The sequence below is a fragment of the Athene cunicularia genome (assembly GCF_003259725.1).
Source record: "Athene cunicularia isolate RWA chromosome 28 unlocalized genomic scaffold, athCun1 chr28_part1, whole genome shotgun sequence".
NCBI lineage: Eukaryota > Metazoa > Chordata > Aves > Strigiformes > Strigidae > Athene > Athene cunicularia.
In genome coordinates, this window is record NW_020799139.1 from 1,169,481 (window position 1) to 1,185,351 (window position 15,871).

At 59.8% G+C, this 15,871-nt stretch overlaps 1 protein-coding gene across 1 annotated transcript in view; it reads left to right on the plus strand.

The window, feature by feature from the left end:
- Positions 1-6,367: 6,367 nt before the first annotated feature.
- The window catches only part of PIK3R2 (phosphoinositide-3-kinase regulatory subunit 2), a 13,526-nt gene continuing 4,022 nt past the window's right edge, over positions 6,368-15,871 (plus strand). Inside the window, exons 1-8 of the mRNA XM_026864910.1 lie at positions 6,368-6,478; positions 6,605-7,331; positions 10,847-10,939; positions 11,405-11,467; positions 12,452-12,583; positions 12,777-12,978; positions 13,279-13,364; positions 14,790-14,962. Of these exons, the coding sequence (XP_026720711.1) occupies positions 6,992-7,331; positions 10,847-10,939; positions 11,405-11,467; positions 12,452-12,583; positions 12,777-12,978; positions 13,279-13,364; positions 14,790-14,962 (1,089 nt within the window). The 5' untranslated portion in view covers positions 6,368-6,478; positions 6,605-6,991. The remainder of the gene's footprint in view (positions 6,479-6,604; positions 7,332-10,846; positions 10,940-11,404; positions 11,468-12,451; positions 12,584-12,776; positions 12,979-13,278; positions 13,365-14,789; positions 14,963-15,871) is intronic.

Sequence of the window (15,871 nt, forward strand, 5' to 3'; positions counted from 1 at the left end):
GTCACACCCCGCACACCCCCCCCAGGCTGTGCCACCCCCGTGCTGGCCCTGTCGTGTCTCCCACCCCCCGCCCCGAGGTGCCAGGGCAGGTCCCCTGTGTCAGAGCTGGGTGTCCCCCGCCCCGTGGTGCCAGGGCTGTCCCTGTCCCCCACCCTGTGCAAGGGCTGCACCCCCCCGTCCCGATCCCCCCAGGCTATCCCCATCCCCAGCACGGGCACCTCTGCGCCATTCTTCCTGCAGTGGGGCCGGTGCCGGGACCCCTCCGCCTTGGCAGGGTGCAGCCCCCGTTGTCGGGGGTCCTGGGCACCTTCTCTGGGGGCAGAGCTGGAGGGAAGCAGCCTGTCAGGGCTGTACAGCTCCAGCCTGGGCTGGGGGCTCAGCCCCACCGCCATGGCCCTTTGCCCCACTGCGGCTTGGCCCCACCGTGGTTCTGCCCCAGCAGACCCCAGGCTGGGGCTGGATGGCCCAAGGATGCCCCTGTCCCTCTGAGTGTGTCGGAGTCCAGGCTTTGCCATCTCGACACAGTTGCCCCCAAACCCTGGCTCTGGGGCAGTGGCCAGCCCCCCTCTTTCCAGTGAGGTTTGTGCTCTGTGTCTCTTCCAATCCTCGGGATGTTAATCGGCCCCTTGAAGCAGCAGCTTCCCGTGGTCACGTACAAACTGAGGGTCTGCGTTCAGTGGGCAATAAAACCTGGGGGAAAACCAGACTAAAATGAGTTCTGTGGGAGCTGCAAAGAGCTGGAGCAGCACCAGCATCGTGCCTTTCGACACCCGTGCCCAGCTTGGCGGAGGAATGGCTGCCTCTCCTCCCCATTAATGCACGGCTTTTATTTCCCGAGTAGCTCTTAAAGCCACTGGGGAACTGGCCCTGTGACTTTCTCTGTGAGAGCAGAGAATGGAGACAGCTGAGTAAATATAGCCTAAATCACTGCTTTCCTGGCCATTCCCCCGCCCTTCCCTAACATGCGAAGGGCTGGTGTGTCCCCGAGGCTGGGTTGGCCTCTGCTCTAGTCATCGACTCTTCCATGATGTGGGAAAGTCCAAGCCATGGTTTGGTTTCTTTGGTGACTCTTCTCTGACGTGGGCAGATCGTGCTTTGGTCCGTCTGTGCGGTTCGTGGCAAGGCTTCGGTTCTCCTAAAGGTGATCGCTGCCCCAAACCCTCGTTTTCTTAACTCGCTATAACAAGGTTTTAAGCACACAGGAAAATCCTTTCTGCCCGCAGTTGGGTCTCGCTGGATAAAAGCTCTGGGTTGGAAGAGAAACCGCGGCTCAGCTGGAATGTGGTGAGGAGCAGAGTGGTTTGTGGAGCCAGTTTGGAGCCGTGTCAGAGCTCCGGCACTTTGCTCCGAGTGCTGGGGTGTGTTTACAATGAAAAAGAGTATTTATAATATCGAGGGCTCTTTTAATTCCTCTGGGAATATCTGGAGCCACAGCTTGGAGCTAAAGTAACCGAGTAATGGAAGGAAACAGAGGAAGGGACAGAAAAAAAGGAAACAGAGGAAGGGACAGTGGATTTCTCAAGTTGGAAGGTCTTGCCTCTCTCAACCAATACCCGAATAAATCTGGCCTGCTAATGTGGTTACTTCTCACCTTGTAGGCTACTTCATGTGATTGCTGTGCTGTGCAGAGCTGCTAATAAATTGTCGTATAAATTCCAAATACCCCGGGGAATGTGATTTTAAGCAGATAAGTTAGCAAGAGCAGTTGGAATTTTTTTTTTTCTATGTACTCAGTTTTTTTAGAACTGTAATTTTTGAGGGAAGTAGACAAAGTACAGCTCCTGGGTTTATTTCTGAAAAAAGTCCCTAAACTCAGCACTGTGAATGCTCCTAAAATGGAAGTACTGTGTTCTTGCTGCTTGGGGGTAAAGGAGCCTGGAGTGAGGCGATGGTGCTGGTACAGGGTGCATGTAAAAGTCTCTGGCCAAGTAAAAGGCTCTTGCAGGGAGGAGGAGAAAGTTTCTGAGGTGGGTAAGACAGGACAAGCTTCGAGTGTAGCAAGAAAGTCTGACATCAGGAGAAGCCTCCAGACAGTAAGAGAAGTCTTGGAGTAGGGTTGCAGATTGCCTGAAGCATTCTCGGACTGTCCAGCCTTGGAGGAGGAGGAGGTTGCTGAGACCTCCAGTTGTCTCTCAAAATTGAGGAAGGTACTGGTCATCCGAAGGCAGGAGTTTATTAGGGTCCTCAGGTCCCTGCTAACCATAACATTTCCTTTTTCAGTGAAATGTTTCAGCTATTCCTTCATTTCCTTGGGCTTCAGTGAATAAAGCAAAATATTTAATGAAACTCAAGTGTGAGTAGTAACTGCTCTGCACCCCTGGCAAAGGGCAGCTGGTGGCGGTGGGCAGGATGCTGCTACTCCTCGGCCTCTGTTGCCAGCTGCATGGGAGGCATTTCTTGGTGAGAAAAGAGGTGAAAACGGCCTCGACTGTCCTGTGCCTCTGCTGTGCAGTCGTTCTCAGGACAGTGGGCCTGTCTTGGGCTCAGCTCACGGCATAACTCGCCTCCCCTGCTGCTTTTCCCTGTTCGGAGGGAAATACCAGCCGGCTTGGCAGTGCCGTGGCCATCGCCAGCCTGCGAGCGTGAGCCCCCAGCACGGCTCTGGCTCTCCCCACCCCTCTGGCTTCTTCCCCGGGGCAGCATGTCCAGCTCCGCTTCCCACCCGCGCCAGCTCCCTGCGGGCTCGCCCGGCCCGTTCCTCCGCAGCTCGTCGTGGCGTTGCTGGCTCCTCCACGGCCTCGCTCACGGTTCAAGTTTTGTGAGTTGTCCTTCAGCCTCTTCGGCAGGGCCAGGGAGGGAGCCGGCCCGGGAAGCTGCCCGGGAGCACAGGGGATTGCTGTGCTCTTTGTCCCAAATTATAAACCAGGGGTTGCCAAGCTCTCGCCCTCCTTACTCCGATGCTGCCCGTGGGCACAGCGTGACCCACAATGTGCTTGGCACCGCCGGCTCCCGCCACTCCAGCGGGGTGTGAGGCCGCCAGAGCTGCCCCGGCTGCGCCAGGACTCGGCAGTTGTCACGATAGGGCACGATATGGCAGGTGGTTCCACATCTCTTTTTTATTTCCATCCCTGGTTCCATTGTCCCATTTTCTGCCTTTAATAAAGGAAAGGTTTGTTCTCATTGTTTGTCATCCACTAACATGTCGCATTCTGCAGTTCAAAACTTGATTTGCTGGGTTTTTTTTTTGCTCGCTAAGGATCTGATGTAACTTGGAAAGATTTGAGCTGTGTAGATTGTTGTAAGCATATTCTTCTCTTAAATATTTTTTTGCATTCTTTTGCCTCACTGGAGGGAAAGTAACGCTCTGTCTTGCTTCAAGTCAAGCTGCACTTTGAACTGCATTTGGAACTGGGTTAAAAAGCACAGGAACCACATTTAAAACGTTAAGATGCTTTTATTTATGTGCTGGGCACACACAAAAAGGCTTGTAATGTGTTTTTTGTTTCAAACCCATGTATTAAACAAAGAAAGTATTGACAGCAGTTAATGAATCGGGGGATTGTTTCTGGGCACTGAGATAGATTTACCAAAGGTATTTAGATGTCTGATGCATGGGATTTTCAGAGCAGCCTAAGCAAGTGCTCGCCAGCGCGGACACACGAGGTTCCTCTCCGAGAGCCGAGCGAACCTGGAGCCGAGCCCAGCTGAAATCTTTTGGCAAGCTGCTCCCTCTCTCCTGCGCACACAGAGCCCCGGCTCCGCGTGCTTCCAGCCGACAGGCTCGTGCGTGTCCCAGGCTCTCGGCGCTGCCTTCCCCAACTCGCCTTCTCTCCAAAGAGCTGTTCCAGGGCTCGGGGGAAATGTGTGTTCCCTCTCCCCAAAGACACGCCAGTTTGTTCAGTTGCTCTCTGTGGGGTGCAGAGCTTTCCTGAGGGCGTCCCGCACACACAGCTCAGCCTGGGAAGCCGCTCGCCGGGTCTGTGGTGGGACAGAAGGACGTTTCCCTTGGAGAGGACGGCACCAGCGTTAACCATGTGGATTTGGGTTTCCCGGGGGGCTCCTCGCCCCAGTTTGTGGGTACTTGATTCCCATAGGGGTTGAGGACAGGGAAGGCAGGTGAGGCTGCTCCAGGACCAGGCTGATTCTAAGTTACTTGTGGGGCTTTTTTTACGTGCCCAGTGTCCCGCTGGGACAGGGAGAACGGGGTGACACAGAGCTGCGTCTCTGCGTTCCCACCGCAGGGAAGGAGGCTGGAAGGAGCTGACAGAGTAGGAGCTGCGGGACCTGCTCTTTGGAGAGACTCAGTGCTCCAGAACAACTCTTCCCACCCCTCCACGCAGGTCTGCTTTTAAAAGCTACTGAACGAGTTTGCCAGGGCTGAGCGTTTTGTCCTTCCAGCCTCTTCGGCTGCACCGGCTTGTCTGAGGCGTCTGCAGTTGGGGCTGGGATCCGCGGGTGGAAGCTGGGGAGGTGCCTTCAGGGGAGCATCGACCCTGCTGGGTTTGGGCTCTGCTGTCTCTGGGTACATTACGGGGTCTGTCCGCTCCAGGAGGAGTGGGAGCTGCCGGCGTCTTTCCCAGCAGGCAGCAGCCGCTCGGGCCCTTGGCAGTCAGGCAGTGCCCCCGGCGCTGTCGACTCAGTTCCATTGGACCCTGACAGGCAGCATTCAGAGGGGCGAGGGCAGACAGTGAGCCTGGTCATAAATCTCTCTTTATGCTCTGGATTATGAAGTAATATTTTCCTGGCCGGGGCTGGTTGGACTGGGGAAACGCAGGCTCCGCTGTGAGTTCCCTGCGGCCGCCATCCCGGCACGGGAGCTCGCGCAGCGGCTCTGCTGGGATGTGCTGCTCCTCCTGCAAACCCCCGCCTTGTCCCCAAGGTTTCTCTGGGAGTTCTGCGGCCTGATGTTGCTCCTGGAGTTCTGGAGAAGCTCTCCAGTGACCCAGATCAGGCTCAGTCCTGTTCCCCACCCACCGGAGCCTGGCTGCAAGTGTCTTACCTCCCCAAGGGCAGTGCCTGCTGGTTCATGGCGAAGACAGCCCAGCTGGGACACTTGCCTGAGCTCAAGCAACTAGCGCAGGCCCTGGCTGCTGCGCAGGTTTTATGTGCCACGGCCTTTTTGTGCCTTTCCTCTTTGTCAAGGGAAGGAGCCCGCAGCGTTGGGCTGGGCTGGGGAGCCTGGCTGTGGAGAGGCAAAGCTGGCTTCTCTCAGGTGCCTCGCACCCATCTCAGGCTCTCTGGTAGCGTGCAGGGGTGGTAGCCCGTGTGGGAGGGAAGAGGGGTTTGTAGCTGATGTGAACTGTTAACGTGTCACTGGCCCGAAAGGGTTATTCTGAAATCCTGCAGATCACCAACAATTAGTGCCTCTCGCAGAGTCCAACCAGCGGTCGGAGCAGCCTTGGCTTCGTGCCGTGCTTGGTTGTGCGTTGACCTCGCTGGGAAGGGTGCCCTGGCTCCCTTCGCCTCCTCGCCTCCCTCCGCAGAGGCTCACGCAGCCCTGAAAAGCGTCTTCCTGCTCGCTAATAGTTTTCAGATGAGACTCAAGAGTTTGAGCTGGGTTTGGTGGTTTCTGGGCCAAAACAGCTCAAGCTGTTAATAGGACCTGCAGCGTTTCAGCAGGCCGAGGGTGTCCCTGGGAAGGCTGGTTTCTGGCTGCCCCGGTGCCTTGTAGATCTGGTCCTTGGTTGCAGCCGTGGCTGCGGGAACTGGGACACTGGGATTTGCCTGGGGGAGGTGGAAAACTGGCCCGTGCAGCTGGGAGGGGATGGGAAAAGAGAACGTGCTGGGCTGGTGGGAATGCCCCAGCTCATACATCCCTTCAACAACATGTTATAACCCAGGTTTATTCTTTTTGGTGGATTTCTGGGCAGGACAGGCAGCATATTCTTCAATTTCTCTCTGAATAGCTGAAAGGCAGTTAGCAGCTCTCAGTAGACTTGAAGGCTTCTAAAGATTATTTTAACTCCTCTCACCTCCATCTCTGCAAAAAGAACCCGTGCCCGCACTTGATGCTGTTGCTGCTTTTGAAAAGTTCAAAAATTTACTTTGCTCAGAGCAAAGCTTTGAAGTGCTGCTCTGTGGGAATGGCAAAGCATCTCAAAAGCCTTTCGCTGAAAGCTTGGTTAACCTACATTTGTGGGCAGCTACCTTCAGAAAATGACTTTGTGGGGGATTGCACGGGGAGATGTAAAGGTGAACTGTGAAATTTAATCAATTTAATGAGAAGAGGTTAAATCTGTTTGTTTTGCTCCTGTTCAGGGCCTCCAGCTGGTGGTTGCAGGGTCACCCTTTTCTCTATGCAAAAGTTCCTGCATAAAGGCTGTTTTGTCCCACTTGTTGTCTTCTTGTTTGCATAAGTGCTGCGAGGAGGGTAAGCTGAAGAAGCAGGAGTGAACCTCTTTAAGATGCAGAGCTGGTGCCTGACTGTAGCAGAGAGGAGGTGGCGTTCCTGCCCGCAGCCGCTAGATCCTCTCTTGCTTTTGGGAGTGTAAATTGGTATTAGCATGTCCTGGTTGAATCCAGGGCTCAGCGTTAGCTGGTAGGTAGGAGAGAAACGAGTCCTGCCTCTCTCAGCTGCTCAGATGAACCCCTAGTTTGAATGTTGGCGTCTCGGGAGGGTGTGGGGTGCTTGGCTGTGCAGTGACAAGTCTTTTTCTCTTTGCAGGCACTGGGAAGGGAGACGTAGCATGCCACGCCGTTCTGGGCTGGAAGCGCACTGTGCTTTTGCCCCCCGGACTCCAAGAAACCTGCTTCTTTTTTGGTGAAGCAGACCCTGATCTCCCGTTTCTTTGCTGCATGCCCGCTCACCAGTGCTGGATTATGTTTGTCTCCTTCTCCCTTTGCTCCATAATTTGGCTGAATCGTGGTTTCAAGCTAAGGAAAAGGGGCTGCACCTAAGCGCACCGGGGCACCCAGACCAGGCTGCTGGGCTGCTGGTTCACGCAGAGACATTAAGAGTGCTGATGGGGGAGAGCTGCCTCTGAGATCCCTCTTCTCCTGCCCAAAAGACGCTGCCTCGCTGTTCAGAGCCGTTCTCCCCTCAGCAGAGAGAATGGGCAGCACCGATGGGTTCCAGTACCGCGCGCTCTACCCCTACCGCAAGGAGCGCGAGGAGGACATTGATCTGCTGCCTGGGGACATCCTGGTGGTGAGCAAGGGGGCTCTGCAAGCCTTGGGCTTCAAAGATGGGGATGAGCAGACCCCCAACCAGATCGGGTGGATCCTGGGTGTCAACGAGCGGACCAAGCAGAAGGGCGACTTTCCCGGCACCTACGTGGAGTACGTGGGACCCGTGAAGATCTCCGTCCCTTCGCACCGGCCCCGAGTGCAGAGACCCCTGCCCGCAACGCCGGGGGCCAGCGGCTGCCGGCTGCAGGAGGCTCTGGAGCAAGGTAAAGTCCTGCTGCCTGCCGGGTTGCTGCGAGACACCTCTGTGTGGCGCGTGGCAGACGAGGGGGGGGTGAGTGGCTTGGCAGGACAGCGGTGAAGCCCTCGACTCGGCAGCCACTGTCTTGCCCCGCCAGCAGCAGCTCAGTCGAGTTGCCTGGGGGTTGTGGGCTCACGATCAGTCCTGGCCAAGAGAAAAGGAGGTTGTTCCTCCAGCTTATCCATCTGCTCAGCAGAGATTCTTGGGGCGAGCCTTGTCCTGCTTTTACTTCTCCAAGATCTTTCTCCCTCTCTGCCCCACACCCAGCCAGGACCCCTATGGTCCTTAGTCCCTCTCCCTACTCCGCTGAGGGTTTTGCCCTGCTCCCTCCCTTTAGGAAAAGTCCTGACCTCTCCCAGCCACCTCCCTGCCTCTGATTCTGGAGTGCCCGGGGCACTGCTCCCTGCCAAGAGCTGCTCAGCCCTGCTGAGACACACAGTTACTTGTCTCTGGGCAAGAGGAGAAAAGTCAGGGTCTAAAAGAGTATTTCCGAGAACTGGAGCTAATTGCTTGTCTGCCTGGCACCCGTCCCTCGCCGTGGATCGCGGAGCTCTCGCTGGGGCTGGGCGGCTGCCCTCGGGCAGGGCATGAGCCGTCCTGCACCTGCGGCTGCCTCCCAGCCGGCGCTGGGCTTGGCACGGACCCACTCTGGGAGCTGGGAGAGCCCCGTGCCTCAGTGCTGCCTGTAGAGCTGCGGCAGCTGCCTTCTCTTTGCCTATTTTTTTTTGTTTTGTTCCTGGGTACTAAACCCTGTGGCAAGGGGCTCAGCAGTCCCCAGGTGCTCCGAGATGGCAAATAGGGGTGATAGCCATGCTTTGCCTTCCTGTGCCTTGCAGAACCCGTGCTGGTGCACACTGGAGGACTGGGGTCAGCAGCAGGAGCTGGTGGGCATCAGAACACGCTCCTGGCTGGCCGTCCTGCATCCTCCCCGTCTCCCCTCTGCCTGGGAAGCCACGGCTGTCCCATCAGATGCTTCTAGCTGTGTGAAACACCTCTGGGGTCTTAAAGAATGAAAAGGAGCCCCCATCTCAGAAACCAGGGTGGTGAGGGCTGGTGCAGCTTCCCACAGCTGCCTCCCATTCTCCCAGAGCTGGAGGGGTGGCCCCGGGAATCGTCTCCGCAGGGTGGGAACGCGGCCGGGCCGCGCGTTTGGGTTGGCAGCGAGAGCCGCTGACCTGAGTCATCCCACTCGCAACCTGCCTTTCCAAGAAAGCAGCTCCCCTTGGGAGCCTGGGACATGCTCTGCGGTGGATGCGTCGGCCTTGCCTGCATCCAGCCCTGCACTCCCTCGGGGGCTGTATTTATGCCTTCGTGGGCTCTCTGCTCCTCTTCCTCTCAAGCGGGGCTTGCTGGAGGTGTGTCTGGGTGCTCAAAGCTGCCGCCCTGCGCAAGGGGTGTGGGGACTTTTGGGATGTGGAAGAAGATACATGCCAAACCTTCTGCCACGCAGAAAAGATGTGATTGGGAAAGAAACCAAAAGCCAGATGTCTGGGACCTGCCGGGGGATCGGGTACCGGGGCCCGCGGGGAGGCTCCAGCCCTGTGCCTGTCCCCAGTGGGTGCAGCCCCACGGCCAGCCTCCACCTTGGGCGCAGCCGGGGCCTGCAGCCTGGCAACTCAAACGCTCGAGGCCATTTTACACGCAGCCTGCTGGGATGTTGGTGGGGAGACACATTTTTGCAACTGAGAAACTGTATTTAAGCCAAGCCCGTGTTATTTCTTCGTGGTCTGCGCTTTGGGAGGTGCAGAGACAGCTCCTGCCTGCCCCACGAAGCTCACAGCCGGCGGCGTATCTGCCCTGTTTCCCGGGTCCTGTCCAGGGATCCCTGAACCCCCCCAGTGTCACACGTGGAGTAGGGCCAGTGCCACAGCCATCACGCAGGACCGGCCTCGCAGACCCAGCTCTTTCTACCGGTGAATTTACGAGCTGCTGGTGTTTGCCTTCCGCAGAGAACGCAAGCGGAAAATGCGGCTCGGAAATATTTCCGCAGCTGCCCCGGCCGTGCTGTGAGCAGCCTTGTTCACGGCAGCCCAGCCCCGAGGCCCGGCAGGCTCAGGAGCTGCTGCTGGCTCCGGCACAGGCTGCCTGATAAAAAAAGGCAAGCTGCTGCCTGCTGAAGCAGCACATTCCGGGCCAGGCCACGTGGGCAGCACCAGTATTTACTCTCCCTTCAGCCCTTCCCAAGGGTCAGGCTTGAAGCTGCCAGCCTGGCAGCTTGCCTCAAGCTTCCCCACCCCGACCAGCACCACGCTGGGCCCCTTTCTGTGCTCAGGGGCTCTCTCTGGTGGGGGATTGCCCCCCACCCCCAACCTCCCCAGCAGCACAGGCCCTCGCTGGGTGCCTGCTCCATTTGCGCCCCTTTCCGCAGCTGCTCCGACACGAGCTGCTCCGTCTCCCCTCCACGCCATGGCTGCGGGAGGCTCAGCCCGGTGCGGAGTTTCAGCTTGTTGCGCCTCGTGGCGAGACCACACCAGGCGAGTTCGGGTCAGATCCGCGATAACAGAGTCGTGTTTCGCAACAGGGAGCTGCCTTTTGGCTCGTCCTTCCCCAGAACGGAGCGTGCTGAGCGTCCTCGCCCACCGTGGGGTCCCCACAGGGGCTGCCCGGTGCTGGGGACCAGCCCCGAGGAGCCTCCTGCACCGGCTGGTGCTCAGTTGGAAGCAAGACGGGGCCTGGCACCGCTCGTCCTTCGGCAGAGCTCCCGCTGGCAGCTGCCCGGCCGGGCCTGCGTGCTCCTGCCCCGGCATGCGTCACCCCTCCAGCGCAGGGAAAGGGGGGGGTGCCCGGAGCCAGAACCTCAAGATTTTCTGGAACTGGCAGTGAAATGCCACCCAGTGTGGGGCTGTAGATTCCCCCCCAACCCAGGAAGGGGGGGACCCCAGTCCTGTGCCACCGGCTGTCTGCGCCCTGTTCCAGCTTGCTCGGAGGCTGTGGGCTCGCGGGGAGGGGGAGGCAGAGGGCTGGTTTCCATGTTAAACGAGCAATCAAGGGCAGGAATTTGCTGACATGGCGTTCTGTCTGAATCGCTGGATTAATCACAGCTCACCACCACGAGCGAGCTCCCTGGCCGTTCTCCACCAGCCCTGCGCAGGCAGCCCCTGGGCCAGGCAGGGACTGAACCCAGCCTGAGCTTTGGGAGCCCTGGTCACCCCTGCACGGGGGTGCTGGGGGTCCCCACGGAGATAGGTGCTGCCTCCCAGCCAGGGAGCAGTGGGGATCCCCCGTGCACACCCCGGGGCGGGGGGGTCGGGGCAAGGCTGGGCTCAACAAAGCGCCGTGCTAGTTTGTGGCCCAGCTCGTGGGTTCCCCGCAGCCTCTGTGCCGGGTTTGCTTGGGCTGTGGCCTCGCAGCGGTGGCCACGGTTTGCCTCGCCCTCGGACGCTGCCGTTGGGAGCAGCGTTGGTTGTGCCCCAGCCTGGCTCCACTGCAGAGCGTCTGCTGGGGGCTGAGCTGGGGCTGATCCCTTCTCTCCCCCGCCAGGGTCTCCTCTCCCAGACTTGCAAGAGCAGTTCAGCCCTCCGGAGATTGCACCGCCGCTGCTGGTGAAGCTGGTGGAAGCTATTGAGAAGAAAGGTAAAGGGGGATGCTGAGCACTGAGGGGCTGATACCCCCAAAACCCCCCAGGGAGGGCAGAGGGGGAGGCAGCTGTCTTTAAAAGCTGTTGGCGTTGGACTGAGCTCTGTGGGACGTGCAGGACACAGCTGCCTGCAGGAGGGAAGTCCCTCCCACTCCTCCCTGGCTTAAACTGGGCTTGAGCTGGGCTTGACCCCGCTGCACCGTCCTGCACAGAGGCCTGGGGTGAGGGCGCTGGGTCTGCACGCAGGACGGCCTGCGCACCCCGCGTGGGTGCTGGGGTTTGGGATCTGTGCCATGGGGCCACTGAACTGGGAGTCCTGGGGGCCGAGGGGGTTGGTCTGGACACCATCCAGGCCCAGTTAACCGTGCCGCAGCCGCTGGCCTGCCGGGCTGGCAGTGAAACGGTGCGTGTGCTGGGAGCAGCCGAGCTCGCAGCTCAGAGCAGCGTCCCCGCTTCCGCAGGGTTAGACGGCGAGATGTTGTACAGGTCATCTGGCTCCGAACTGCGGCAAGCGCTGAGAACCGGTAAGAACCAGCTCGGCGTGGTGAGGAGGCGAATCGGCTCAGATGGAGGAGATTAGTGGATGTGACAGCGCCAGCAGTAATGCAATCCAGGCCAGGCTCGCCTGTCCCCGGCGGTTCCTGACTCCCAGCACGCTGCCTGTGGGGCTGGGCTGTCCCCATCCCGACACGTCCCCGTCCTGCGTGGAAGGGATGGGAAAAGGGGGGGCGACATGACACTCCTGCCACCATCCCTGGACAAAGGGACGCGGCGCCAGCTCGGAGACTCACAGGCCAACGAGTGACCCCTGTGCTCGCCTCTCACGGTCTCCTCGGGGTGCCCCGCTCTCGGGGTGCCCCGCTGATGGGTTGGCTGAGGCTTCTCTGGCTCTGTCACGCCACTAATAAGCAGGGGAGGATCTTTCAGCTCAGCTTGGTGGCTGGAGCCTTGGCTCTGCTGTGCCAGCAGCTGATGGCTCTGCCGGGGAGCCTGCGGAGCTGTCTGCCTCTCGGCTGAGCTTGGGCCTCATCCAGCCCCACGCTGGCTTGTCCCCTTCCGCAGACGTTCTCGTAAGCCCCAGCTATGCGGTGCTGTCACCTCTGGCTGCTCTGCATTTGGGACAGGCTTTATGTGCTGCCCCCGCAGGCTGCGCCTTGGTTCAAGGGAGACCTTTTTCCTGCTGGGTTCAGCCTGCGCTTGTCTCTACGACACAGGGAATAAAACTCTCCCCGAGTCGTGCGTGTCCTGGATTCCTGTGGCAGGGCTCAGGGTGTGGGCACCCAAAATGACCTCTGCCCCTTCCCAGGATGGGGGGACCTGTCTAAATTCCTAGACCTGGCTTGTTTCTGGGGTGCTGGGGGCAATTCCAGGCATCCTCTGTCCTGTGAGCTCCCTCGTGGTGCCGTGTCCCGGGGTAGCTGGCCGGGTGGTGTGTGATGGGCTCCAGGCCGGGTGCTGGAGCTGCCAGCTGGGTGCCCCTGTGCCATGGGAAATCTGTGCCCCAGCAGATTGGACCCTGGGCGACCTGGAGCCCTTTGACGTGCACTCCCTGGGCGAGGCGCTGCGAGGTTACCTGCAGGACCTGCCCTCCCCTGTGGTGCCGGTGTCGGTGCACGGAGACATCCTTCGTGTCCTGCAGGGTAAGGGCCTCCCCTGGAAACCGGCGGCCAGGCGGGACGGGCATGTTTTGGGGAATTAAAATAAATCCTGTCCCTATGGGGTCTGGCCCACAGCCCCCGCTGCTGACAGCGCTCCCATGCTGTGACACGGCCGGAGCGTGGAGAGCGGTGCCGGCTGTCCCAGCCCTTCCATCGTGCCTTGTTCCCTCCCCAGAGATCCCCCAGCCGGAGAATTGCCGGAAGCAGCTGCTGCTGGCCCTGGAGTCGCCTGCGGTCCCGCTCCAGAACACGCTCACCCTGCAGTTCCTGCTCCGGCATCTGGGGAAGGTATCGCAGCAGGCCGAGAGCAACAGCCTCCACCCTCGCGCCCTGGGAGAGATCTTTGGTCCCCTTCTCCTCCGGCTGCCTGGCGCCAGGTACGTGAGGCTTTCGGGTTCCAGCCGTGTACCGAGCTGTGCCTGCCAGGACGAGGAGTCCAGCCTGTAACGGCAGGTCTGCCCACAGCCCCTGCCTCGCTGCCCCTGGGATTAAAGTGCTGGCAGCACACAGAGGTGGGACTCAAAGCCGCAGCGGAGCTCTTGCTTCTGTGTCAGCCTGGGATCTGGCAGCTGGGCTGAACCAGCTGACTATGGCTGCCCCTTTCCCCACGGGCACGGGAGCAGTGCCAAATTCTCCCCCACAACCACTGCTCTTATTTGGCTCCTCTCTCCCTGCAGCCCAGAGCTGAGCCCTGACTTCTCTGCCCTGTTTTTGGAGATGCTTCTGCAGACAAAGGAGCTGGAGCCGGAACAGTTGCCTCCAGGTACTGAGATGCCCCTTCCTTGGTGCCCAAAGCGCTGGCGTTTGTGCGTCGTGGTTGTGGAGTCTCTGCCCCCGTGAGTGGGTTGCTGAGAGTGTTTCTGCAGCCCAGCTGTGCCTGGAGGCCAGTTAAAGACTCATCTCGAGACCCCCAGCAGCTACAGGCTTGGGGAGGAGTGGCTGGAAAGCTACCAGTCAGAGAGGGACCTGAGGGGCTTGGTTGCCGGCCCACTGAACACAAGCCAGCAGTGTGCCCAGGGGGCCAAGAAGGCCAATGGCATCCTGGCTTGTGTCAGCACTGGTGTGGCCAGCAGGGACAGGGAAGGGATCTGAGCCCTGGGCTCGGCACTGGTGAGGCCACCCCTCGGTGAGTGGGTTCAGTTTTGGGCCCCTCACCCCAAAAAGGCCACTGAATGACTCGAGCGTGGCCAGAGAAGGGCAACGGAGCTGGGGCAGGGTCTGGAGCACAGGTCTGCTGGGGAGCGGCTGGGGGAACTGGGGGGGTTCAGTCTGGAGAAGAGGAGGCTGAGGGGAGACCTCCTGGCCCTCTGCAACTCCCTGCCAGGAGGGGGCAGAGAGGGGGGATGAGTCTCTGGAGCCAAGGCCCCAGCGCCAGGCTCCAAGGGAATGGCCTCAAGCTGCCCAGGGCAGGGTCAGGCTGGCTCTGAGGAAGGATTTCTGTGCAGAAGGGGCTGTTGGGCGTTGGAATGGGCTGCCCAGGGCAGAGGGGGAGTCCCCGGGATCCCTGGAGGGGTTGAAGAGTCGGGCTGAGCCAGCGCTGAGGGATCTGGGGGAGTTGGGAAGGGTCAGGGTGGGGTTCATGGTTGGGCTGGAGGAGCTTCAAGGGTTTTTCCAACCTGGATGATTCTGGGATTCTGTGAAGGGGAAGGCAGTGCCCATGTACCTGGGAGGTGCGCGTGTACTCCTCGTACAGCAGGTCGTACTCCCAGCTCTTGTCCTGGTACTGCTGGTGATAAACCTTCAGCTGCTCCCCGACGGCTTCCACGCTGTCCTCTTTCACCACTTGGTCCTGCCAGAGGCACAGCCTCAGTCAGGACCTGCTCCTGCCCTACAGCAGCCGGTCCCACAAAACCCCACCAGCCCTGCAGGAGGCCTGGCAGTCACCCCACTAAGCAACAGGAAAGGAGGGGGGACACGTTGTCGTCTACCTAAGGGCCAGGCACGGATGGGGAAACAGCCCCGGTTCCAGCTGGAGGTGTGTCCCTGCAGCACAGGCCTCACCTGCTGGTACTTGGAGATGGGGTAGAGCAGCCTGGTGTCCAGCTTGGCGTTGTACTGGGCGAGTGACTCGTGCCGGTAATGGGTGATGAGCTCCACCACCGAGCCGAAAGTCAGGGGCTCCGAGAAGCCGTACTTCCCTTCCCGGTGAAAGATCTTGATCAGCTTGTTATTGCCTCCCTTCCTGCAGCGGGGAGGGCAGAGGAGAGGGCACTTAACCACCCCAGCACCCGACAGCAGCCCCAAGCCTGGGGACACGCGCAGACCCCCCAGCCTGGAGCTCTGGGGGGACACCAACACCCCTACCTGAGCGTCAGCGTGTACTCCCCCTGGATCTTGCTGGAGGCATCACGCACCAAGAAGGTCCCATCCGGTGTGTCCCGTAGCTTCTCGTTCACCTCCTCCCTGCAAGGAACAGCATCGTCATGGCCTGGGAGGTGCAGTCAGAGCCCCCCTAGATAATAACTCCATAGACAGGGCACCCAGGACGTGAGATGCCAGCCCCCACCTTACCGAGAAATGTCACCCCAGTACCACTCGGCGTCCTGCAAGGGCACACTGTTCCCGTTGGCCAAACTGGCTGCACTGGGCTTTGGCTTAGGCGGTTTTGGAGGCAAAGCTGGAAGGGAAGGAGGGTTGAAGCAGGGTGGGTCTGAGTCCCAGCTCCCCATGGGTAATCCCTTGGAATGCTGGGGCCCCCTCCCTGCTGTAACTCTCTGGGGAAGCCCCCTTAGCTGCCACACTGCTAGGAGCTGCTCCAGGCACATCTACAGCAGCAAATCACAGAATCATCCTGGCTGGAAAAGCCCTTGAAGCTCCTCCAGTCCCACCATGAACCCCACCCTGACCCTTCCCAACTCCCCCAGATCCCTCAGCGCTGGCTCAGCCCGACTCTTCAACCCCTCCAGGGATCCCGGGGACCCCCCCCTGCCCTGGGCAGCCCATTCCAACGCCCAACAGCCCCTTCTGCACAGAAATCCTTCCTCAGAGCCAGCCTGACCCTGCCCTGGGCAGCTTGAGGCCATTCCCTCGGAGCCTGGCGCTGGGGCCTTGGCTCCAGAGACTCATCCCCCCTCTCTGCCCCCTCCTGGCAGGGAGTTGCAGAGGGCCAGGAGGTCTCCCCTCAGCCTCCTCTTCTCCAGACTGAACCCCCCCAGTTCCCCCAGCCGCTCCCCAGCAGACCTGTGCTCCAGACCCTGCCCCAGCTCCGTTGCCCTTCTCTGGCCACGCTCGAGTCATTCAGTGGCCTTTTTGGGGTGAGGGGCCCAAAAC